Here is a 26,656-nt window from a genome sequence, read left to right as displayed (position 1 = left end):
ACCCATTATCTTATTTTATTTTTTTTAAAACTGGTTTCAAAGAGGAGACTGTGATATTGATTGGAACGAAAATGTTTTATTTGATAAACAATATCACTTACAGGTGTGTTGTGTGACAAATCATCTGGTACTTTGAGGTTGTTTCAGAGTAGGAGTGGGGAAAGTGATTAAATTAGGGATACCTATTAGATCTTTTGTTCATCTGATAAAACAACATAAGCCATCATCCTATTACAAAACTAACACCACCCACAATGATCCCATTATGTAAGTCCTCCAGCTTTTATAAATGTAGGTGCATAGCGTACTTATATTTAGAAAGAGGTACATTAACAATTTGTCAAAGTATACATTGGTTCAAACATGGAATTAGCAGTGCTAGGGACCCTGATTCTTATATTGCTGATCTCATGCTTATTAATTTACTCGACTTGGGACAAAATGTATCGGAAGACTAACCTACCCCCAGGACCAACTCCATTCCCTGTGATTGGAAATTTGCTTCAAATAAAACGAGGAGAGATGGTGAAGTCACTCATGATGGTGAGTATTGTCTGAAGTGTTCTAGACTAGAGTATTGATAGCAGATGGGTTCTCATTACGATCTTCTGGAACAAATATATAAAATAGCAGTGGTAACACATTGTCCCTGTTAAATGGCATGGGATCTGTTAAAATCACTTACAGGTTCTATATCTTGTTCCAAGCAGTAGACAAAATGAAGGCATAATAGTTAAATTAGCATTTTTTCAGAAAAGGTGAAATGAAAAAATTTAAGTAGGTTATCTCTAGATATTTCCAATGTATTATATATTTGGCACATGTATTCTTCAAAGCGTTGTCTGTTTTGTTAGAATTGTGTACTGACGTTCTAGTAACATTGTCAGACTTACTTGTATAAACCCAATGCCTCCAGGGATTTATATACAAAACATGACTGCCATTGTGGTGGGTTCCAAAATGTTTCCAAAATCACCGAAGCCCTCATTTAATATATTTAGATAAGCTTTTTAAATGGTTTAAAGGTACACTCCACACACCTAAAGCACTGTATCTTACTGAGTGCTATATGTGTGAACAGTACGTCCTAATTTCTTTTTACAAAAAGGGCAGATTTCAAATTGTAATTGTCACGTCTATAATTTATTTTGTCAATCTTTATTTATTGCATGCGTAAAGATAACACAATGCTTGGTAAGCCACAACAGCTTCATCAAACATAAAGAAAACATGTGGTACATGACAGTACTATGACAATTACTTAAATCGACTTTTTAAAATTTTGTAGTATGCTTCAACACATGTGTCTATTGGAAGAGTCTCACATTGTGCACGCTAAGTATGCATGACTAATAGACCTGTTACAAGAAAAATCTAATAAATGTAATAGTTAGGCTGTTGGTGTCTGCCCTGTTGCGCTTGCCGCTAAATGCGGTTGGTAATATCATATGGGTGTAGAAGGCGGACACATGAGGGTTACATGTGTATATCCACCTCGGTGGCTCACATTTGGCCTTGCCGAGGCAATTGAGTAATTATGTATGCAAAGGAAAAACAAGATGTAAACCCAACTTATGTTCAAGAAATGAAAATAAAATAAAGGAAGATGGTACAAGAAAGAGTGAGGGCCATAAGGTAGTGACTGTGGGCTCCTGCAGCCTGTGGTGGTAACCTCGAGACCCTATAGTCCCGCTTATAAGCTGTGCTTGTGGCTCATGGATCGGCTCACTATGCATGGTGTTTATGTGCATGTATGTGAAGTACCCTTATGCTGCCATGTTTGGCCTAAATAGGTTGACATGTGGGCAATAGTAGGATTGTGGAGATAGCTGCTCAACAAGGGGGCTGAGAAAGAAAGAGCTTAAGTAGATGCTATTAAAAGACAGTTGTAGATGGCAAGCCTACATTATTTATGCCGGTCATGTGTTAGTGATCCTGCAGGTACTGAATCTAGGAATCTAGATGGCTGCTCTCTGCACTATGCATAAAATGGGAGTTAAAGAGTAGCTAAGCAAAATGAGCATCAATAAGCATAAACAAAAAGGAAAAATGAAATGTCATCCGGGGTCCTCTCACAGAGTTATTCACTGATTGCATTCAGCATAGACTCCCTCATTCTGCTTGCAAAGCCGGTAATGTGGCAGTCCGATAGTAGTACAGCTGAGGTTGCTGCTTGTATGCCCGCCGCCCAGATTCTCCATCCTTTACCACCCATGGGCCACTGCAGAGAGAAAATTGCGTGTGGTGGATAGATATGTAGCAGCAAGAGGGCTTAACATTGTGTGGGGTACCTCCAAAGAGACGTGCAAACAGGTAACTTGATGAACAAAATAACCGTAAATATGTGTTAATATTAGAAGTAGGAGGTCTGGCCCTGCAGACCTTTAGTGGGGGATCAGCTAGTGGCCATTGCATAAGCGTCGGAGGTTAACTCTCGGGGACAAATGTCTCAGTCATTGCTGGGTTCCACACATGGGGTTTAGTGGCTATGCGGGACTGTTTTAGAGTGTCCTGTGGGAGACAAATGTACCCAAATGTACCGACGCCAAATGTACTGACGCCTCCTGAGGATCCGTGATGGTATACGTAGCCTCACCGTGGGAGATCAGAAGTTTGTGGGCTGATCTCCATTGATATTTGATGTTGTGTGCGTGGAGAAGGGCTGTGAAGGGTTTGAGGGATCTTCTGAATGCAATGGTTCCCCCAGATAGGTCCGTGTAGAAGGTAAGGGACAAGGAGTACGGTGAGTTTCCCCTAAATACGGTCATGACTGCATCTTTGTCTTATCTTCTCTAGAATCTGACCATCAAGTCCCTTGTTGCTGCCGTTGGGGCTGTAGCCAGCTTGGGAATTCTAAACATGCCGTCAACGCCCACCCCTTTAGCCTGCTTGGGTAGGAGCACTGCATTAACAAGGCGCCTCATGAGGTGAGGTAGCTCTGCATCTGTAACGGTTTCTGTTATACCTCGTTTCTTGAGGTTCTGAGCCTATTGCGAGTCCTCTTTACATCAACTTTGCCTCTTGGTGCAGAAGAGCGGCTTGTTGAGTGTGGTTGTGAGAGTCTTGCTCCAGGGCCCCCATGGGACCTGTCAGGCCTTGAATGCCTTTCCGGATGTCGGCCACATCAGCCTGGATATTCCACCTGAGGTCCGTCAGCAGTTCCTGCATGACCTACTTTATGACCGGAGTGGAGTCTGGTTGTGGCTTGGTCATTGTTGGTATCAGTGAGGTAGGTGAGCAGGTTTCCTCAGCATCTGAGGACAGCTCATCAGAGTTCCCAAAGTAGTCCTCGATGAAGGAGGTCACATTGGCCTCCATAGCGTCATGTGCTAGCCGCCAGAGATCTCCTATGATTGCACCTGGCTGTAGCTGTTCCGGCTTTTGCTTTTTGTTTTTCCTACCCATCTCGTTAGGGCTTTGTAAGGGGGCCCAGCTTGTCTCGCTATTTGGGGGTGAAAGTGGGTTTTTTGGTTATTTCTTTGCTTGGTGTAGTGGAGCACAGTAACTTCTATAATTTAACCTTGTTGTGGAGCTAAACTCAGCAGGCAGCAACATTATATTAAAGCCCTAGTCAGAAAATTAGCTGATTTGGGAATTCTCTTAAACTCAATATTGTGTCTTATTTTTATTAATTAAAATGTTATATATTTATGTTTTAATTTTGCAAACAAGTTTGTTTTCCCTTTTCTTCTCCAGATTGGGGCCCAATATGGTCCTGTCTATACTTTGTACTTTGGGCCACGTCCTGTGGTTATTCTGTGTGGATACCAGGCTATTAAAGAAGCTCTCATTGACCAAGGAGATGAATTCAGTGGCAGAGGGAAAATGTTTTCAGTGGACAAAATATTTGATGGATTTGGTGAGATATGTCACTGATATGTATGTGTTTAAAATCTTACGGCATTAAGGTGTCTGGATGTCTGGATGGAATATGGTAAATTCTTTGTTTTGTAGGTGTTGTTTTTAGCAATGGTGAGCGCTGGAAACAGCTCCGCCGGTTCTCCCTTACGACCTTAAGAAATTTTGGGATGGGGAAGAGAAGTATTGAGGAAAGAATCAAAGAGGAGGCTCAGTGCCTGGTGGAGAAACTTAAAAGTTATAAACGTATGTACCAAACATATTTACAACATATTTTTCACAAGGAAAAAAAATCATCACAAATGATCATCAAAAGATCATCACAAATGATATTCACAATATGAAATTTTAAGAAATGTTTGTGGTAATATTGCTCAACATAAAATACCTCCCATCTTCAGGTCCATGACTATAATTTGATATTCACATTTCCCTTCTCATCGTCTTCAGCTTCTGTATCTTGAACTCTTGAGATTTCTCTTGAGTTTCTTAGAATTTGTATTTCGAAAATAAGTAGACAACAGTAACTGATCACCTGCTCAATGCAACAAATTCCTTAGTGCTGTGTGCTTCAATCAATCTCAGCCCCCCCACCAGGTTATTATTCAGAATGGACACAAAATATGAATCACATTCATGTTATAGAGGAATTTTTTTTGTGGAATCAAGGAGATAATCGTGTCACTATATAACATAGTAAACATGCTTAGGTGTAATACTTCAGTAGATAGGGAAACAGTGATGGTGGGTATAACATGCTATGGGAACTGACAGTATTGTGAGACATAGTGACAAGCAACATGCATGGTCTACATATTATTAGACAAACTGAGAGAGACCACCAGGGCTATAGTGAGGTCACTCAAGATTCAGGCTGGAAGATCTGCCATTTCCTCCATCCACTGTCAGCCTCAAAGCCTAGACAGGTCAAAGTCAGGCTACAGGTAGTACAGGATTGTCGCGGATATCTTCAAAAAACCACTCCAACCCACTGGAGCTGCTAATTAACACATAGGTTTGCTTATGATGAAAAGTCAGAGCTAAAAGTCAGGATTTGCCAGACGTATTCGAGGAGCCCAGTCGAAGCACGTCTGTCCACCATGCTGGCCAGGCCTTGCCCCTTAGAGGAACTTTTGTTATCTTTCATGTTATTCAACCACTAACTGTACTAGCTTTGGTGGAAGGAATTTCTGGGATTTAGAAATTTGGACCTTCATGTTGAAATCATAGTCTCTGGACAAATTCCATTTTACTTTTTGTCTTAGATGATTTAATAAAATATAGTGTTCAATAAATATTTTAGTTTGTTTTCTTTAAATCTAAATCCATGTTTAAAGGACCACTATAGTGCCAGGAAAACATACTCGTTTTCCTGGCACTATAGTGCCCTGAGGGTGCCCCCACCCTCAGGGACCCCCTCCCGCCGGGCGATAGGGGGAGGAAGGGGTTAAAGTTACCTCTTTCTCCAGCGCCGGGCGGGGAGCTCTCCTCCTCCTCTCCGCCTCCTCTCCGCCTCCTCGGCTGAAGGCGCATGCGCGGCAAGAGCCACGCGCACATTCAGCCAGTCTCATAGGAAAGCATTTACAATGCTTTCCTATGGACGCTGGTGTCTTCTCACTGTGATGTTCACAGTGAGAAGCACGCAAGCACCTCTAGCGGCTGTCAATGATACAGCCAATAGAGGCTGGATTAACCCTAATATAAACATAGCAGTTTCTCTGAAACTGCTATGTTTATAGAAAAAAAGGTTAACCCTAGCTGGACCTGACACCCAGACCACGTCCTTAAGCTGAAGTGGCCTGGGTGCCTATAGTGGTCCTTTAATGAATCAAGTTCATAGCATTGGCATGCATGTTCCACATACTGGCAGGGACATCTTTCAAGCTCTATCCAACAGCTTGCAGAATTCATAAAAGTCCAAAAAATATGACAATCTTGTAACCTTATCACCAATACTAGAGGTCAAATTACAATTCCTTAATTAGTGTGATTTCACTTGAAAATGACTGACTAAACAAAGTGTACACCTGAATATATAGAAATGAAAAGTATAAACTCATCAGCTGTTATTCTCCTATGTTGCATTATACGAGGAGGTCCTTTTAATAACATGAATAATTTACCTGCAGAAGCTCCACTGGATCCGCGGAATATACTTACTCAAGCCGTTTCCAATGTTATCTGTTCAGTTGTCTTCGGGGAACGATTCGACTACAATGACATGAAATTCTTAGAGTTGCTCAATATGTTTAATGAGACATTTCAGCTGTTAAGTTCTACATGTGCACAGGTAAATATCCAGCGCATTTCAGTATATTGTATTACAGCTGTGCTCAAAAGTTTGCATACCTTTGGAGAATTGGTAATATAGATACTGTGACGAGACCAATCTCGCCACTGTGCATTGGAGGAGCCTGGTTGCCTGCCTGCTGCCTTTTGACTATGGACCGGCATTTAAATACTTTAATTTCCTATGCAGAACGGTCTATTCATGTATTTCTGCCCTGGCATTTGGTAGATTCTCGAATTTACTGAATTAACTCATTTAACCCAGATAGCTATGCCATGGAGCCTATTTGTGTAATAAAAGACTTTGGCTCCATGGCAATTGAACTGTATGTGAGTGGTCTGAGCGCCATTCAGTAATAATGTGCGCTCAGACCTAAGCTATCTGGGGATATGTTGCATGTCTGTATTTTATGTAATAAATGTAACCTTGTGTATTTTATTGTATTTTACTGTATTTTGCTACCATGTGCCTAATGGAGTTTTGCCTCTGTCATTGGAGATAATTGGATTACTTCTCAATTATCTCCAGGATAGAAGACTCTGTGGAACTGGTTTTGGGCAGAAAAGCCATAATTCATTTGGTCACAAAGGACTTCGATCTATCGTTTGAACCAATGGACCAATTTGGATGATTTTGACATATGTTTGTATTTGGAGTATGGTGATTCTATTTTATGTGAATGTGATGCATACTTTTAAAGTTAAGAATAATGTGGAAACACTGTATTTCTCTGCCTGTGATAATTACATTAACCCATTGTGTAAGGTAATTGTTTCACAGGCAGAGGGGAGGATTTTGTGTGGGAGTGTCTGAGTGTATTGTATGTGTTTATTGGTTGTTTTACAAAACCCTGTGGGTGGTACTAATGTGTAAGAATGTGTATATAGAGCAATAAACCCACAGCTCTGCCTGTTCCTGCTTGACCCACAAAACGGAGACTTGTCTCGTTCTTGGGGGGGATTTATTGTATGCTGTTCAAGTTCGACTGCTAGGAGTGTAAACCTATTCGTATGGTTTTTCCTATCCGGCTGTTTACAGCATTCGTATGTTTGTGAGCATTCATATGCTTCTCCGGTTCGGTGGATTGGTGTCTACAGTAGCTGTGCCTGTGTCTCTGGAAGGGGAAGATCTACTAAATGTCTGTTAACCCCTTTTATGCCCTGGGGTGCCGTTACAGATACCATTTTTAAAGAAAACTTGAGTGAACAGGGATTCATGGGATTCATATTCAACTGTAGGTTATAACAGAATGGCACAATCATAAAACAAAACATGGCAACAAAGAAAATAAAAAATGAAATGAGCCTTGTTCAAAAGTCTGCATACCCTTAGTTCCTAATACAGTGTATTACCACCTTTACCATTCATGACAGAGTGACGTCTTTTGTAATAGTTGTCTATAGGTGTGGTATAGCTGCCCATTCGTCTTGGCAAAATGCCTTCAGGTCATGCAAAGTCTTTGGTTGTCTTGCATGAACTGAACATTAGAGATCTCCCCAGAGGGGCTCGATGATATTAAGAACCTTTGCCTTTTTCTGCTGTAAATACTTGGAGAGTCAACTTGGCCATGTGCTTAGAGTTGTTGTCATGCTGACAAGTCCAAGAGAGTCCCATGCGCAGCCTTTGTGCAGAAGAATGCACATTATCTGCCAGTACTTTCTGATAACATTCTGCATTCATCTTGCCATCAATTTTTCACAAGATTCCCCATGCCTTTAGAGCTCACAAACCCTCAAAACATCAGTGAGCCACCACCATGCTTCACAGTGGGGATGGTATTCTTTTCACTATAGGCCTTGTTGACCCCTCTCCAAACATAGCACTTATGGTTGTGACCATAAAGCTATATTTTGGTCTCGTCACTCCAAATGTGTGTCATAAGCGGTGTGGAATGTCAAGGGGCTGTTGGGCGTATTTTCCTAAATATTCTTGTAGATTTGATGCATTTTTATTTAGCCCTTTAATGACTATATAGTGTATTCTATAATTACAATATTGTGCAATGTCAACATGGAATACCCAGTATTTTTAATCTCAGTTTAAGTGGAAAATTCATTTTTGGGGATCTTTAAAAGTCAGATTGCCAGGTTGCAATAGACTATCATTGATCCTCCTTAGCCATTTTGAACGTTTATCAAATGAAAACATAAGGAGTTATGTAATTTGAATAAGCACAATAGAAGGCATCTCATTCTGAAACCATCGTCATTTTAAGTTACAGGAAATTATTCCAATGATCATGGATCATATTCCTGGACCTCATCAGAGAATAAATCCTATTATTAGAACTTTGCTGGACTTCGTATCTGAGAGAGTAAAAGCCAACCAGCAAACTTTTGACCCAACCTCACCCAGAGATTACATTGATTGCTTCATCATTAAAATGCAGCAGGTAAAGTCCAAATGCAGCACCCCATTCCCAAATAACTCTTTCCGTTAGAAATACACCTGTGATAATATATTGAAATGTTTCAATAAATGCTTTATTTCACTGCAATAGACCTGTGTTTGGTTCTCAGGATAACCAGAACCCAAATTCTGAATTCAACATGAAAAATCTGTTGATGACCGTCTTAAACTTGTTTTTTGCGGGGACAGAAACCGTCAGTACCACATTAAGACATGGGTTTCTTGTTCTTATGAAATACCCTGCTATACAAGGTGGGTAGATACCGAAACAAGTAAAGAGGAGAAGCACAAAAACACAATGTATAGTGTGATATGTAAAAAAAAATTGTTTATTGGCAGATTGTAAAATGACTCAAAGGATTAAAATGACCACAATATATTAATTACATTACACCACATAGCTCCTTCATGCCCTCCTTCCCGTAATGAATCTATTTTGGTCAAGAAATCTCCGTCATTCTTTTATTCCTAAAGATGCCTCCATTATTAAGTATCAGCACAGAGCATTATTTTACTTCAGAAGATTTTGTTCTACAGTCATTTGTATTGTTTTTTTGTTTGATTGTGTGTTTGTTTGTCTTTCCATTTTATGCCAAAGTTGTAAAAGTATATAATTTGGACATTATCTGTGGAGCATTGGTCATTCGGTCTGGACATGACTGGTTGCAGGAGAAGATCATATCAATATAATGCAGCGACTTCTATTGATATATATGAGATGAATTGGGCCCAAATTTAACAAATTTAATACTTAATGGTTTATTGGCTAAAATCATGATTTAATATTATGGGTAAACTTTTACAATTATTTATCTACAAAAATTCCCATGGACTTTTATAATAATTTGAAATGTTTATTCAAAATTGCGAAATCTTTTGAAAAGAGACCCCAAAAATATTAATTTGAGGCCTAAAGTCAGAGTTAAAAGATGTGAAGGAGGTAAGGGCCGTGCCAAGGGCAAATAACAATAGTAGTGATGTCGCGAACATAAAGTTTTCGGTTCGCGAACGGCGAACGCGAACTGATGCAAAACGTTCGCGAACCGGCGAACCGGGCGAACCACCATAGACTTCAATGGGCAGGCGATTTTTAAAACCCACAGGGACTCTTTCTGGCCACAATAGTGATGGAAAAGTTGTTTCAAGGGGACTAACACCTGGACTGTGGCATGCCGGAGGGGGATCCATGACAACACTCCCATGGAAAATTACACAGTTAATGCAGAGTCTGGTTTTAATCCATAAAGGGCATACATCACCTAACATTCCTAAATCACAATGGATATGGATTGACACCTTGAAATATAGATTGACACCTGTCCTCAGAGACCCTGATACACACTGACACAGAGCAGAATTGGGACTGTTCCCCCTACATAGGGTCACTTGGCAGATATGGATTAACACCTATCCTAAGGATCCCTTATACACACTGACACAGAGCAGAATAGGGACTGTTCCCCCTACATAGGGTCACTTGGCAGATATGGATTGACACCTGTCCTCAGAGACCCTGATACACACTGACACGGAGCAGAATAGGGACTGTTCCTTCTACATAGAGTCACTTGGCATGTATGGATTGACACCTGTCCTAAGAGACCATGATACACACTGACGCAGAGCAGAATAGGGACTGTTCCCCCTACATAGGGTCACTTGGCAGATATGGATTGACACCTGTCCTCAGGGACCCTGATACACACTGACACAGAGTAGAATAGGGACTGTTCCTTCTACATAGAGTCACTTGGCAGGTATGGATTGACACCTGTCCTCAGGGACCCTGATACACACTGACACAGAGCAGAATAGGGACTGTTACAATACATAGGGTCACTTGGCAGATATGGATTGACACCTGTCCTCAGAGACCCTGATACACACTGACACAGAGCAGAATAGGGACTGTTCCTTCTACATAGAGTCACTTGGCAGGTATGGATTGACACCTGTCCTCAGGAACCCTGCTACACACTGACACAGAGCAGAATAGGGACTGTTACAATACATAGGGTCACTTGGAAGATATGGATTGACACCTGTCCTCAGAGACCCTGATACACACTGACACAGAGCAGAATAGGGACTGTTCCTTCTACATAGAGTCACTTGGCAGGTATGGATTGACACCTGTCCTCAGAGACCATGATACATACTGACACAGAGCAGAATAGGGACTGTTCCTCCCTACATAGGGTCACTTGGCAGATATGGATTGACACCTGTCCTAAGGATCCCTGATACACACTGACACAGAGCAGAATAGGGACTGTTCCCCCTACATAGGGTCACTTGGCAGATATGGATTGACACCTGTCCTCAGACACCCTGATACACACTGACACAGAGCAGAATAGGGACAGTTCCCCCTACATAGGGTCACTTGGCAGGTATGGATTGACACCTGTCCTCAGAGACCATGATACACACTGACACGGAGCAGAATTGGGACTGTTCCCCCTACATAGGGTCACTTGGCAGATATGGATGGACACCTGTCCTCAGGGACCCTGATATACACTGACACAGAGCAGAATAGGGACTGTTCCCCCTACATAGGGTCACTTGGCAGATTTGGATTGACACCTGTCCTCAGAGACCCTGATACACACTGACACGGAGCAGAATTGGGACTGTTCCCCCTACATAGGGTCACTTGGCAGATATGAATGGACACCTGTCCTCAGGGACCCTGATATACACTGACACAGAGCAGAATAGGGACTGTTCCCCCTACATAGGGTCACTTGGCAGATTTGGATTGACACCTGTCCTCAGAGACCCTGATACAAACTGACACAGAACAGAATAGGGAATATTCACTAAATGCCAAACATTGTTATACAGGGGAATATTCAGTCAATAAGGATAAGGGGGGGGACCTACTGTCCTCCCCCCCCCCTGCCCCCACCCCTGCGCATTGGGTGGGGGGCATAAATCACAATGGGGGACACCTACTGTCCTCCCCCCCCCGCCCCCACCTTTTTAAAGGCACTTTTTAAAGGTACGCTATTGTGACACCAGATATGAGTGGCAAAGAGGACTGGCAGAGTTTGGCAGAGTACACGCTGAAGGCCTGACACCCGCTTGAAGGACACTGACTGCTATTAGCTTACAGTGAAAAACTTTTTTCTTTTTAAAGGCACGCTATTGTGACACCAGATATGAGTGGCAAAGTGGACTGGCAGAGTTTGGCAGAGTACACGCTGAAGGCCTGACACACCCGCTTGAAGGACACTGACTGCTATTAGCTTACAGTGAAAAACTTTTTTTCTTTTTAAAGGCACGCTATTATGACACCAGATATGAGTTGCAAAGTACACTGGCAGAGGTTGGCAGAGTACACGCTGAAGGCCTGACACACCCGCTTGAAGGACACTGACTGCTATTAGCTTACAGTGAAAAACGTTTTTTTCTTTTTAAAGGCACGCTATTGTGACACCAGATATGAGTGGCAAAGTACACTGGCAGAGGTTGGCAGAGTACACGCTGAAGGCCTGACACCCGCTTGGAGGACACTGACTGCTATTAGCTTACAGTGAAAAACTTTTTTTCTTTTTAAAGGCACGCTGTTGTGACACCAGATATGAGTGGCAAAGTGGACTGGCAGAGTTTGGCAGAGTACACGCTGAAGGCCTGACACACCCGCTTGAAGAACACTGACTGCTATTAGCTTACAGTGAAAAACTTTTTTTCTTTTTAAAGGCAAGCTATTGTGACACCAGATATGAGTCTTGGCACTGGGCAAGTGGGCACAGTATCCACTGTGAGCCTGACACAGAAGCTGGCAGGCAGGCAACTGCAATTAGATTACACAGGAAAAAAAAGCAGACTGATGTTCTAGACCTAAAAAGGGCTTTTTGGGGTGCTGTCCTTACAGCAGAGATCAGATGAGTCATTCAGGACTGTAGTGGACACTTAATACCCTAGCCTAGCTATCCATTTCCCTACCAAATCAGCAGCAGCTACACTTTCCCTCCTCTCACTAAGAATGCAGCTTCAGTATGAATCTAAAATGGATGCTGTACAGGAGGTGGGAGGGTCTGGAAGGGAGGGTCTGCTGCTAATTGGCTGGAATGTGCTGACCGTGAGGCACAGGGTCAAAGTTTACTCAATGATGACGAATAGGGGGCGGATCGAACCGCGCATATGTTCGCCCACCGTGGCGAACGCGAACATGCTATGTTCGCCAGGAACTATTCGCCAGCGAACCATTCGCTACATCACTAAACAATAGTAAACAACAATAAAACAGACCAAAAGGTCTAAATAGTGATACAACAAGTCGGCCTATACAAATAAAGAAAATGGTAAACAATAAAAAAGTCTCGCAAAGACAACAGAATAAAATAGGGGTGTAATCCTCAGGAGTTGATCTGTCTGGATAGTAAAATAATTATATAAAAGTCTCACAAATATATCAGGATAAGGACTGGGTACAATCCTTAGGAGTTGATCCATCCGAATGGTTAAAATATACGTATATGTGGAGAAACAAAGGGGAAATACGACAAGCAGCCGATAGTGTAATACAGCCAAGATCCAGTGGTAAAATGGATAAAAGGACGGTAATAAACTCACATTTGTGAGAGCTCTAACCAGCTCTGGAGTGAAAGGTGTATAGCAGTATAATCCCCGCTAGAGGATATAATGGAGAGGTGCGTCCGTCAAACTGGTCTGATTTTTCAATGCTCCAGGATATATAAAAAACAGCAATAGTGCTCTCAATATATAAAGGATGAGTTAGAAAATATATATATATATTTGTGGTCGGTTAATATCGTATAGTGAAATACCTTGTGATTGGAATTAAGTCGGTGTGGTGTGCCGGAACCGACGTAGAGGGTAGGCCTGAAAAAGAGGGCCCCCCTGAATGAATTGTATAAGAGGGAGAGGTGGGTGGGGTGAACAGCGTGCGTACGGCAGGTAGGAAGGGGGGGGAGTAGCGTTTATATGGAACGCTTAACTCCTCCCACAAATACAGGCCTTACAGCCTTAAACTTGTGGTCGGTTAATATCGTATAGTGAAATACCTTGTGATTGGAATTAAGTCGGTGGGGTGTGCCGGAACCGACGTAGAGGGTAGGCCTGAAAAAGAGGGCAAAAGGAAATGCCAGAAAAACACACTTATAGCACTATATAAAATCCGTTGTCTTGCTACGCATGCGTTGGGAATGTTCCTGTATAATATAGCCGATTCCTAGAGCCTCTAATTGTTTGTTCCGGCGTACTGCTACTGGATGTCGTGCTTATCGAATGGATGTGAAAAAGAGGAGCCAGTGGTCCTACTTACTCTAATGACAGGAGTGTGAATGTAGAATCGTATTTAGAAGTAGTTAGGGAATGATTAGTAGGTCACGTGTCTTGATTGTCTGGTTCGAATTTTGACGTGGCGCGGTGTAGTGTTTGTGCCTTCTTAAATTCCCCTTGGGGGAGACATGACTTACCTGTCTGATTAGTTGTGATCGTGGAGTTGTAGGGTTCCCGAACCCTTGTATGGTTTCAGGCACATAGATTTAAGAACTGGTTGTGTGGCGCGAATGCTGTTTTTAGGGAGTCTGATACTGCCCGGTATTCCCATCTGTGTACGTACGTTAGTGTAGAGCGATAAACCAATTATCTTTGATATCTTGTGTAAAAAACGGGGTATGGTTTGAAAGGCTTGTCAGAAACGTGTATGTCAGTTTGGAATAGTGCGATCGTGTGCGTATGAAGGTTTGAATTAAAGGTGGCAAAAATGTAGAAAAGACTACACGGTGATCAGTATGCCTGTGGAAGTCATGCTCCACTGATTCTTGGAAGAATGTCATGATTCTGTTATATGTATCTTAGAGCAAACGAATAATGTTCTAGATGATAACTTGTGTCGAGCCCCAACAGCCGAGTGACCGAAAGGGGATGATAAAATGCGATTATGCTTGAGAGATGTGAGTTGGGTGAGGTACGAGACTGAGCGACTCTTGGATAGTCGGCCCTAATAGACACGAAAATGCTGCAATCCCTCGTCCGACGTTGCCTTTTTAGGACATTCTGAAAAAGAACATGACAACAACAATGAACTCAAATAACAACAATACGGTTAAGTAAAATAGAACTGGCTGGCTAACTAGTGCCGAAGCGAAAAGCTCACTACCCCGTGACAAGTGAGGCCCTGCTAGTAGCCAAGCGGCTGGTGAGAGGCTCTACCTATGATTTGGGCGTGGGGCTCGAGCCACTAGCGTGGTGGCGGGGTGGTGGCCTCTCGGTGACAGTAAAGATCCAAAAACGTGTGGCCGTGTCAGGTGAGGCCCTAACTATAAACCCGATAGGTGGGCGAATGCGAGGCACTAACTATGATTTGGGCCGAGGGGTGAAAATCTCCGTGTTGAGATTGGGGAGTTGGCCTCGCGGGACCAGCTACGATGTACAGCTAAGGCCAGCTCCTAACCCTAGATAGCCAGTTCTCTGACCCTAGACGGGGGCTTGATAAGAGGGTAACGTAACGTGTTTGGTAACCCAAGTTGTGGATAATGATAGGTACCCGGAGATTCCCAGACAGAGACAGAGGAAACGAAGGGGGAGGAAGGAGGAAAGAGGAAAGGCACTGAAGTCGAGGGAAGGAAAATAACGTGCCGTACAGCGAAGTACTATGTAGATATAGCCGATAGAACAGTATCGATAGACCCTGAGGGTGCTGAAGATTCTCGTGATGAAAACTAAATAAACCTGACAGGAGATGAAAGAAGGTGTTGTGCAGCTGACGGAGAGAGGAGGGTGAAATTAGCAAGGTAGTGAGTAACAAAACGAATGTTACGGGTAGCAAGTACGAATGAAGAGTTGTCGAGTGGAGCCGTGGCCTGATGAAGCAAGGCAGGAATCAAGCCCCCGTACCCCAAAACCCAATCGTGTAACAACGTGGCCTAGTAGAGGCAGTTGTTTGGAAACAAAACGAAAGTAAACCTGATGGAAACAGGTGACAATCGATTGACTAACGGCCAATTGCGTAACAATTGTAGGAAATGTAAAGAAACAGGCGACAATAGCGAACCAGTAATTGTCTATTGATAGCAGATGACAACAATAGTAATTGTGAAAATAATGTAACGTTTGATTGTCACCTTCAATTACACGTATGAAAACATTTACCTGAAAGTCTTGTCTGCACAGTATAACTTACAGAGCAGTCCCCCAACGAGGGTATTACATAAATTACTACCCTAGCCAAAGCTGGGCGTACTAGGACAGGCAGTCCAATAACAGTGAAAGAATGGTTATCCACAAGGTGAAGCGGCTGAATAATAGAAAACCTTAGTTATAACATTGATATTTGCGAGCTTACGTAATCGTAATTGAGACAGGCAATTGTACAGTCAGCTGATCAGTCTGAGTCAACCGTGATTTAAACACCAACGGAATTACCTAGAACGTAAGACCACAATAAATAAAAAAACATTTGAAGACCTGTTTAAACCATGTAATTTAATGTATCACACCGGTGTTTGGATGCGGCCAAAACAGTGAGACTGATGGTTACAGAAAATTGCAAAATAGCTAAGGAAAACGCTGAAATCCCATATGGAAGTGGTACCAGCAACAAACATAGTTTCGCATAAATATACAGACACAATTGATAATAAATACCAAAACAAATAGTCTGCTGAAATATAACCTGATTGACGGACTCATACGAATCGTGTTGTCTGTGAGTGTCAAGCGTTCATGAGTTAGACCGTTAGCGAGCTTGAGCGTATAAAATATAGGTCGATCCCCTATCGTGTAACAACGTGGCCTTGTCGAGGCAGTTGTTAGAAATGTGGACGAAACTTAATTGAACCTGAAGAAATAGGCGACAACAGCGAACTAGAGATTGTCTAATGATGACACCTGGAGACAAAACAAGCCAGTAATTGATTGGCGATAGAATGCTGTCATGAACCTGAAATCAAGGTGTAGTTAAAAAAAAAAAAGAAAGGACACCCTACAATCCAGGCCTCTAAACGGAATCAAATTATACCGAACATGTAAAAGGTAACGCCGTGGTCATACGAGTAGAAGATAGTAGGGAATATTTATTGAGTATTCCGTGATATTACATATAGAATAATAACCAAAGGTCCTGTGCATACAAAAGAGACTAAGGACATTAACTAAAATTCCCCTATAAGGTGACAACCCTAAAATAGTAGTATAAATGGAGGGAAAATGGTGAAGGAATGAAGGGTGTTACAGGAGTTTTAGGATGTTGGTTGCGAGATAGTGCGTTGATTATAACGTGAAACAAGTAGTCGAGTGACACCGTGGCCTGACGCGGCAAAGCGAGTAAACAACATTTGTATGTTAACAACCCCTGTAAGTTAATTATAAATTAATGGAGTAACAACCGAGTGGTAGTAAATGAATGAAAGGAGGGGATTTTAATCCATGCCCCATATGTTACTGTAAACTGTCCAAATGGTTGACAGAGAGTAATACATTACATACAGCAGTAGTCTTCATTGTCTAACTTAAACACAAAGTGTAGTAAATGCATGAATTGACTCGATTGACAAACGATATTACCAGACAGTGAAACGTTACACCAGTTAGTGATGGAAAATGGATTAACCCTTAGAATAACTGAACTAAAAATATAACAATTAATCCCTATGAACGCATAATCCAGTGCGGTGTCAGACATTGAGAATTGTTACATGGAAGTGCCAATGTAAAAACACCCAAAACAGGACAGGCAAATTCAAAAGGGAATGCTCTCCCACCCACACAGCAATTGCACTATGTCCAAACGTAAGCGAAGGAAATAGGCAACAGCTGTCAGCTGGGAAGCATTGATCGCTGTAAAAGAAAGCAAATCAAATAAAGTGGTATTGAATGAATAGAAAAAACGTAAAGGTTACATGTATGCAAGGCTGAATCTTCAGCTTATGGTATTACTGTAAAATCCAGGAAATGCTGCACATATATGAATTACTGACCCATATATTCAACCAACAGAGCTGTATGTATATATTATATGTTAAAGTTTCCATCAAGAGAAAAGTGTAAATGCACAGATGTTTCAGGAAGTACATGAGTAAACACTGTCATAACATACCATGGTATTAAACAGAAAAATCACTCAAGGAGTTAACTGAAAGAAATGTACTAGGACAAAAAAAAACAATCACATATGCTCGTTACTACACATCGGAAAACAGCACTGAAAACCAGTCTGCAAATGACTAACATTGTAACAGCGTTCGCCTGTTAGTCCATTCGAGTGTTTGCACGTGTGAACAAGCAGGGGAAACCGTACGATATGAATGAGTATTCTAACGGCAAAATAGCCTGAACGCGGCTATTTTGCCGATTACCTGACATTCGTATGTTTTGTCGGTTCGATTGCGCAGAACGGTGAGTGGGAGATCGAAGAGGACGCCGGGACTGGAAGTGCAGTGGAGGAGAGACCCGGATGTTCGACTGGACATTCATTCAGCGCTGAAGTGCTTCGGCTGAGTTTCCCCAAACGGAGGGGGAAGCTCTGACCTGGCGGGACGTGCGGCCGTAAACCGGAAGTGCGAGGTCATCGAGAGGGACCAGTGAACAGCGTGCGTACGGCAGGTAGGAAGGGGGGGGAGTAGCGTTTATATGGAACTCTTAACTCCTCCCACAAATACAGGCCTTACGGCCTTAAACATATATATATAAAATATACTCACAAGTATAGAGCAGAAAGTACTGCTCTATTAACACAGTTTTGGTGGAATAATCCCCACCTAGGATTGCTTGAGTACAGGATACAAAAAATGCCAGGGAGAGTAATAATAAAAAGTGCATATAAAACACAATACAAAGATAATTGGTACAGGGGAAAAAGTAGCCCTTACCTCCTTCACATCTTTTATCTTGTTTTATAAGGGTCTTGAGGGATTCCCTTTTTTGGGTTGCTGCCCTTCAGTTTTCTATCTAGCACTGACTCTTCCCCCCTCTTCTAAAGTCAGAGTTGTAGTAATTTGAAAACTGAAGCTACTGCAAGCTGTTTTTATATACCCAAAATGAAAATAAATGCAAAATTAATGAATGCATGTTTTCATTGGGGGAATATGTGCTAAGTTGTTAAAAATAAATGGGAGTGTTCTTTTAAAGAGGACTTTGTCCCTACTTTACTTGTTATTTGAAGTGGAGTTCTGTGCTATCTGTCCCATCTCAACACAATAGGTTGCATACGGGTAATTTTCTTTCAGAGAAGCTGCACAAAGAAATTGATCATGTAATTGGTCCAAACCGCAGCCCAACCATTGAGGATCGGAGTAAGATGCCATACATGGATGCAGTGATCCACGAAATCCAGAGATTCAGTGATGTTATCCCAATGAATGTACCTCACACGGTGATAAAGGACACGAAATTCAGGGGATACACCATACCCAAGGTAAGTATCATTTATTTAAAAATAGAAAATGACACGTATTTATCATATTAATATTTTTGAATATTCAAAAACATTAAGAGGGCTATTCACTAATATAAGAATTCAAAGTAAATTCAAAGAGAATTTCAAATCTAAGGCCCAAGTAGCCAAATTGAATGCATCGGTGACAGAGAATTTTGCAAATTTGGCTTTTTTGACCTCAATTCACCTTGAATTCTCACTTTGCTGAATAACTCTGCTAATCTCCTATGTAGCCTTCATTCTTCTACCGTGCTTGTTTGTTTAAGGCATCTTGCCAGCCCAGCTTTCAATATGAGTAAATAAATGATTTTTTAAGTTTCAAAATCCAAATACACACTAAATTCCTTTGGCTGATGGCCCATGTACTTTCAAAATATGGGCCAAAATAATCAAGTTGGATTTTTTGTTTTGAACTCAACACAACATGACTTAACCAACAGAATAAAATTAGGACCAGCATCAGCTATTTTATATTTAGCCCAGTCATTATTAATCAATGACAGTTATATATAGGTTGTCTAGGTTGAAAAAAGACTCCCATTTACCTTGCACAACCTGTTTCTGTTCATCCATAAATAAGGCAATACTATTAAAATTGCACCTTGAATCCAAAATGGTCATCCAATGTCTTCTTAAATCAACAAGCTGTACATAAAAGCTACTCTAACTATTAGAACCCTGGCTATAACTATTTTGGGGAAAAACAAAACTGAACATCCACAAAATTTTAAAGAGATTTATTCAAAGTACAAATGATGAAACATCATCTTTGGGAAGAGAATCACACAACTAAATTGTTCTGTAGGGAAAACATTTTTCCTGCCCTATGTGGAAATCTCAATTCATCAAGTGTCAGTAGACACTTCGTAACTAAACTCTTCCATTACCCTCATTAATGTTATAGCACACCAATGCACATTTTCTGCTTCAATTTTATCTTTAAAGTCAAATATTGCACTGCATATCTTTACAGCTAAATGTGGTTAGTCTCTTGTCTAAAAATTATAAAATGTTGCAACACTTGCCTACATATCATTATCTATTCACCGGGTTTATTTTAAAATAAAAAAGTTTATTGCACTAAAATCAGAGAATTCTACATAATTATCGGATTTGTTTTTTTATGTTCAAGGAGTTTAAATGTATTTAGTCATAACTGAAGTGATGTGATGGATGTTTTTCATATAAATGTTGATTGATTTAATAAAGTTTCAATGAGTCTTTTTCATTTATTTTTTTTGTATTGCATATTCTTACAGGGCACTGATGTATATCCCCTGCTGTGCTCCGTCCTGCGTGATCCCACCCAGTTTTCCACACCAGACAGGTTCAATCCTGAACACTTTCTGGATGATACAGGCTCATTTAAGAAGACAGATGCTTTCATGCCATTTTCCACAGGTAGAAACAAAATAGAGATATTGTAGAGGAGACAGATTTAAATGCAGGCCATTTGTCCTCAAGGTTGACCTATTTCTAATTATAAACACTTTATATTATAGTTTAATTTGGCCAGGCTACATCTAGCCTTCTACTGCAAGAGATGCTGGGTGTATACAGAAAATAAAGACATCCAATCTAAGACCACTTCATTGGCTGGGAACTGTCAGCTAAGACTCTCAGCCAATGAACACGGTCCCATGTCTCCCTGATTAACTGTGAGACTTCAGAAACAGGAGCTGCAACCATGGTCACCCTGTGAGACCCAGGTAAGTTGTCAAACTGTGGCAAACCAGTGGGACTATTTATATTGGAACAATACCCAGCACAACAAGCACTAGAGCTAGTGGAAGTGGCTATGGTACTGGGAGTGCTCCTTTTATAAACCCAAGTAACGATCTCTACCTGTTGAAAAAGACTGTTTGTCAGTATCCCAGATTTGTGGAAATCATCCTGACCCATTTAGGCTTACTTCTCACTGCATTCCCCCAGATGTCTGTTTTCTGTTAGCCACCATTTTTCTCAACCGTTAGCTCATGACTCATAACCCCTTCTTCTCTGTAATATCACTTACTCCTTTCTTGTCTTGTCTATCTAATCTTTTCTATTTAATTTTCTCTCCAGTCTTCATGGCAGTCATGTTGCACGACAGTTTGTGTTACAGCTAACTTGTGCGCCCCATGTTACAATAGATGTAAATAATCCCCCATAAATGCACAACATATCTTCATTGTCTGCAGGCCAGTAAGAGTACACCCTCTTAACCATTTTAAACAGATTATTCCTTTTAGGTTCTGATTCTAATTTGGTAGAAGTGATACTGACCAAGATAAAAGTATTGGGAAAAGGGGAAAATTGAGGGCTGATCTGTTGTAGTTTATGCAGGTTTTCATCTTGTGCTATTGAATTCAGCTCTGCTTGGTTAATAGCATGATTACTCAAAGCTGGTGTGGTAGCTCAGTTGGTTAAATACCCTGATTGCAAGCACTTACTCAAACTGCAACATCACCAGTTCAAACCCCAATCGAGTTAACTCTGCCCTTCATCTTTCTGAGATCAACAGATGAGTATTGTTAATAATCATAACTATCATTTCACTGCCAATTCTGTTGATTCAAAGTCCTAATAAGTGTTTTAAGTCCCACTGGGAGAAAGATGCAATACAAATACTAGTGATCTTATTATCAAGTCAAAGTATCTTAATAATAGTTACTCTGCTAATAGATCTACAACACAAGCGATGTGTAACACAATACACCACATGATGATAAAAGGTTAGGAGGAAGTTACCTCCACGCACTTCAGAATATTACTCTCAGCATTAACACATTAGACTCACATAGTCAATAAACTGTTATAATTTATGAGTTGAATTTATTCACTAAATACAGGAATGTACAGGATTGATTGGTGTTTCTTCTCCTGATGTTATATTTACAGATGTATTTTCTGAAGTTTTTCTATCAGACTAATATCTGTCCTTGTAAAAAAAAAAAATTAAAAATAATTACCTACTTTACTTTTTTTGTAACTTGTATCGCATTGTATCACGTCATTGCTTGTTATTTTTTTTTACAATTTTAGGAAAGCGGATTTGCCTCGGAGAAGGCTTGGCTCGCATGGAACTGTTCCTGTTTTTGACTACCATATTACAGAGCTTCAAGCTCACATCGATGACACAGTTCACAGAGTCTGACATTGCTCCACAAATGACAGGATTTGCAAACTTCCCCATATTTTATGAAATGTTGTTTGTACCTCGTTAAATTTAGTTTTTTATTTAAAAAAAACACGAAAACAGTTCTTCCAAATAACATATAAATCAAAGAACTGTAGTTTGTTTTTAATACCTAACCTTTTCTAACACTGTCTTGCAGTTACTACATTGATGGAAACATGCGCATTAACCCATTAAGGACTGAGCCAATTGTACAAGTTGTGATCAAAACAAAATGTAAACAAAACCTGGAATTTGTGTTAAATGTATGTTCAACTGTAATTCAACTCTTTCATATTAAATGCACCCACACTTCTTATATAGCATTTTGTTCAGGGGAAATAGGGCTTCCATGTCACATCCAATATTTACATATTAAACAATTGAATATGAATAAAATATAAATAACTGTGAGAAAATAAGAAATGTTTTTTTTTTTTAGTTCTGCATGGCATTTTAACTGTGACAGTCATGATACTGTTACTGCAATAAAGTAAATGTATTTGTATTTAGCAATGTCTTACGCGTGTGATAGAATTTATCTCGATTCCAAGGCTCAAGCTTATAGGTGTCATATAATGATATCCTGTATTAAAATTGGCTAACTTGGAATCAGGATTGATTGCTTGATGCTTGAACAACACTTAAGACCATATATGTCTAAGTCCCGGGAGCAGAGAGCCCCCACCCAAGATGTCTCTACTCTAATCTTGTTGTTCTCTCTTACCCAGAAACTTATTTGTTATGTATACATGGCGCTCATTCCTATGTCTTATCCTATGTCCTATTCCTATGTCTTATCTGTATTCCCTTGCTATTTTTGTTCTAAGAGTATTTGCACGTAAGCACTTACTTTTTAAATGTATAAAACCCAGCTGATGAATAAAAAACGTCAGAGGCTTATTTTGAATACCAACAGGTGTCTGGTGTCTAATTCTTGCTTCTCCGAGTGCACTTGTAACAACAATTTGGGTTTCCTCTGAATATAACAAAGATCAACATTCTGATCCACAACAATTTGGTGCCGTGACCCCGGGATCAGACGAATCCAGTTCATCCGGACCCAGAAGGGTTGGCTCGGAGCCCAGACGGTTAATCAGCTGCAGCGGGTAAGAAAAAGCTTTTATTTTTCTACCTATAAATGATTTAGACTCTCTGGTGCTCTTTGAGACCCCGGTCCGGGTGGGTAAGGATTTTAAAAACGTCTGATCTAAAGAACTTGTTTTCTGTGGTATTATGGTTATATTCAGGTGGAGGTTGTGTTATGTCTTGTGAAAGGAATCTTGAGATAGTGGAATAGAACTGTGGGTTGTAAGTTATTTGTATTGTTTGCCTTGTCATTTGTTTTATAATTTGAGTTAGAATCCTCCAAGGGCAGATCTCCTGATCTGTGTTTAGAAGACAGAACTGTGAAAATTCCACTGCAGCGGTCATAAGTGTTTAAATACACTGTTATTGTACAGTTTGTCTTGTGTAAGGAAGTAATTAACCCTTACAAGTTTTAAGATGGGTAGCTCTGAAAGTACCCAAGGGGGATTTACGGCTTTGACTATTGTCAAGCATCACAAAGGACAAGGAGCAATTAAGAATGTTAAGAGGTTACTTAAGAAAGCTGGCATGCCCTCAGAGGGCACTCTAGATCCACATATATGGAGTGAATTTATGGCAAATTACAGAGGTTGGTTAGAAGATAATAACTTAGTAGAAGTTGCACAAAAATGGCATGATACTGCTGTTGAATTAACTAAATGTGGTTGTAGAGAAACCACCAGGAAAGGTGTACCATATTATCAATGTTTTGGACCTCTAGGGTCCCAGAGTAGGCAGGATCCTGGGAAAAATCTTGTAAACCCACCCCTTTACCAGGATAATGCAGGGACTCCTTTGGTCCCTAAAGGACAGGCGCTTTCCCTTTTACAGAGATCAAAACCTCTCTTTCCAGTAATATTACGCAGTGGGACTTCATATGGTCCCCTAGCAGCCCCTGTAAGACCTATGGGTTCATTAGAGCAGGCAGATAGCCCAGACTTAAAGGAACCCCAGTGGGGCCATTAGCTCCACAATTTTCTACTCCAATGATACCCAAAGTTGAGAGCATGTACCATGAGAACAGACAGCCGAGCTCAAGTATCAAATACTGGGAAGAATATAAGCCCTGGACACCCAGTGAACAACTGGCAATAATACGGCAGCTGGCAGATGTTGAAAAGGCCCCCTTAGCTCTAGTTCAGTCTCTATCCACAATTCAAGCTACTTACCAGTGTACTTGGATGGATTTAAAACAGATTGTGGCACTAAAAGCTGGCCCCATTTTGGCTAGAATAATTGCTAAATATACTGATGCCCATGAAGATAACCTCAGAAAAAGCAACATGCAAACAGATGAATGGTTTAGAACCAAGTCTGCATCTGGAGCATGCTATGTCACTGCAATAAGAGAATGGGCTAAGGTAAAGACAGAGGAACTAGCCCATAAATTAGGAGATATATTACAAGGGAAAGATGAACCTGTAGAAACATTTTTCACCAGACTACAGATGGCTTGGGAGGCATTGGGTTACACAGATATTGAAACCACTTCGACCAGACTGCTTATTAACTGCTTCATGGATGGTATCCACATACCCATAAGGACTGGTCTCCAAAATGCTAGACCTGAGTGGAGAAGTTTAACCTATGGTGATCTGGTGAAGGTGGCTAGGGGAGTGGAAGCTAATCTAAATACTAGAAAGAGGAGCACACCTCTAATGGCTGTAACTGTCCCTAGAGCTGACGGAGACAGAAGGCAGGTAGAATGCTGGAATTGTGGCAGGAAAGGACACATTAAACGTAACTGCAAGTGTCCTCCTAAAAATAGAAAACCCCAGGATTCTAATGATAACTCCCAAGACAGCCAACCACCTCCACCACCTCCCCCTCCCCAATAGGAAATTGGCAAACCAGTGTCCCTACATATTATAAATATCCCTGACTCTGCAGGACCCTCACCCATTTTCGATGTTACACTACCTGGGGGCCGAATAGTCCCTTTTCTGTTGGACACTGGCGCTGCTAAATCGATGTTACAGGAAAAATATGTGTTCCCGTATGAGAAATCTAATGATGTATTATCATGTGTAGGGGTGGATGGTATCGAAAATGACATTCCCCTTACCCACAAGCTGAAATTGAAGCTACACGACTCTACTGCCCTTGTGACAAGGCTACTTGTCAGCCCTAATGCCCCTGTTAATCTACTAGGCAGTGATATACTGTCTGCTCTTAGTGCAAATATCCAGTATAGCCCCACTGGAAAAGTAACATTGTCTGTGCCTTTAGAGGACAAACAAATGATATCTCTTTCAAATGTTCTGGCAACTCTCACTATGCCCAGCCATGTGCCAGAACCTACCATTGACTTGTCCTCAGTCCCTGATTCCTTATGGGCTACAGGGAAGACAGATACAGGCAGACTCTCTGTGCCCCCAGTCAAAGTGAATCTCCTGCCCGGAGCCAAACCTCCATACCAAAAACAATACCCCCTAAGCCCAGCACAGGAAGATGCTATTTCGCAATCTGTGCAAGAGTTTCTGCAGGCAGGGGTAGTTGTCCAGACCACCTCCCCTTGTAACACACCATTGTACCCAATTAAGAAAAAGCAAGAGAAAGGTAAACCTGTGGTTTACCGTATGGTACATGATTTGAGGGCAATTAATGCTGTAACTGAACTGATTGCCCCTAATGTTCCCAACCCACACTCCTTGTTGGCACAAATACCACCTTCCTCTAAGGTATTTACTGTTATTGACTTGGCAAATGCATTTTTCAGTGTCCCCCTGGATCCCGACAGTCAGTTTTTATTTGCATTTACACATAAACACAAACAGTACACTTGGACAGTATTGCCACAGGGCGCACAAAACTCACCCACTATGTACAGCATGGCAATGGCCCAGATTCTTGAAGAATGGGAGAGGCCAAATAATGTCATTTTATTGCAGTATATCGATGACCTACTCCTGTGTTGCGATAATATGGAATCTTGTATTGTAAACACCCTCTCCTTGCTGAAATTCCTGGCAAAAGCAGGCTGTAAAGCGTCAAAAACGAAACTGCAAGCTTGTGTAGAGAAAGTTATTTTCCTAGGACATTGCATTTCCCAGGGCATAAAACATCTCACAGAGAGTAGAAAGACTGCAGTTCAAAATATTAAACCCCCCCCGCAGCTTAGCCCAGCTTCGCACGTATCTCGGTTTGATATCTTACTGTCGTCCTTGGCTGCGTTCAGTAGCTATCTACATGCAACCACTGTATGATTGTCTTGCCAACGAAAACAAACCATTTAAATTAAACCATGCGGCAGAAAATGCCTTCTATACACTTAAGATACTGGTAACGTCAGCTCCAGCACTGGGTCTCCCAGATTACAGAAAGAATTTTAACCTGTTCTGTACTGAGCAATCAGGTTATGCTACATCTGTCCTTACACAGGACCATGGTGGTAAACAAAGACCAATAGCTTACTACTCCACCAGATTGGACCCTGTTGCCA

The 26,656-nt window shown here is 41.1% G+C and overlaps 1 protein-coding gene across 1 annotated transcript; it reads left to right on the top strand.

Annotated features, from left to right (window-relative positions):
• The first annotated feature begins 363 nt into the window (after positions 1–363).
• Positions 364–22,174, top strand: LOC134572304 (cytochrome P450 2G1-like). Its single transcript, XM_063431187.1, has 9 exons — positions 364–543; positions 3,697–3,859; positions 3,955–4,104; positions 5,988–6,148; positions 8,364–8,540; positions 8,668–8,809; positions 18,760–18,947; positions 20,228–20,369; positions 21,993–22,174. Exons 1-9 carry the CDS (start codon positions 364–366, stop codon positions 22,172–22,174), a joined length of 1,485 nt encoding a protein of 494 aa, XP_063287257.1.
• Positions 22,175–26,656: the final 4,482 nt, after the last annotated feature.

This window comes from Pelobates fuscus, chromosome 9 (genome assembly GCF_036172605.1).
Source record: "Pelobates fuscus isolate aPelFus1 chromosome 9, aPelFus1.pri, whole genome shotgun sequence".
Classification (NCBI taxonomy): Eukaryota; Metazoa; Chordata; class Amphibia; order Anura; family Pelobatidae; genus Pelobates; species Pelobates fuscus.
This window is presented reverse-complemented; position numbering and strand designations above follow the sequence as displayed.

What these genes read in the sequence shown, in the direction of transcription:
- LOC134572304 (XM_063431187.1), top strand. Translation starts at nt 364, where the DNA reads ATGGAATTAGCAGTGCTAGGGACCCTGATTCTTATATTGCTGATCTCA. An exon ending in CAAAATATTTGATGGATTTG is followed by an intron (nt 3,860 to 3,954) that starts GTGAGATATGTC and finishes TTTGTTTTGTAG; the next exon opens with GTGTTGTTTTTAGCAATGGT. An exon ending in TCATCATTAAAATGCAGCAG is followed by an intron (nt 8,541 to 8,667) that starts GTAAAGTCCAAA and finishes TTTGGTTCTCAG; the next exon opens with GATAACCAGAACCCAAATTC.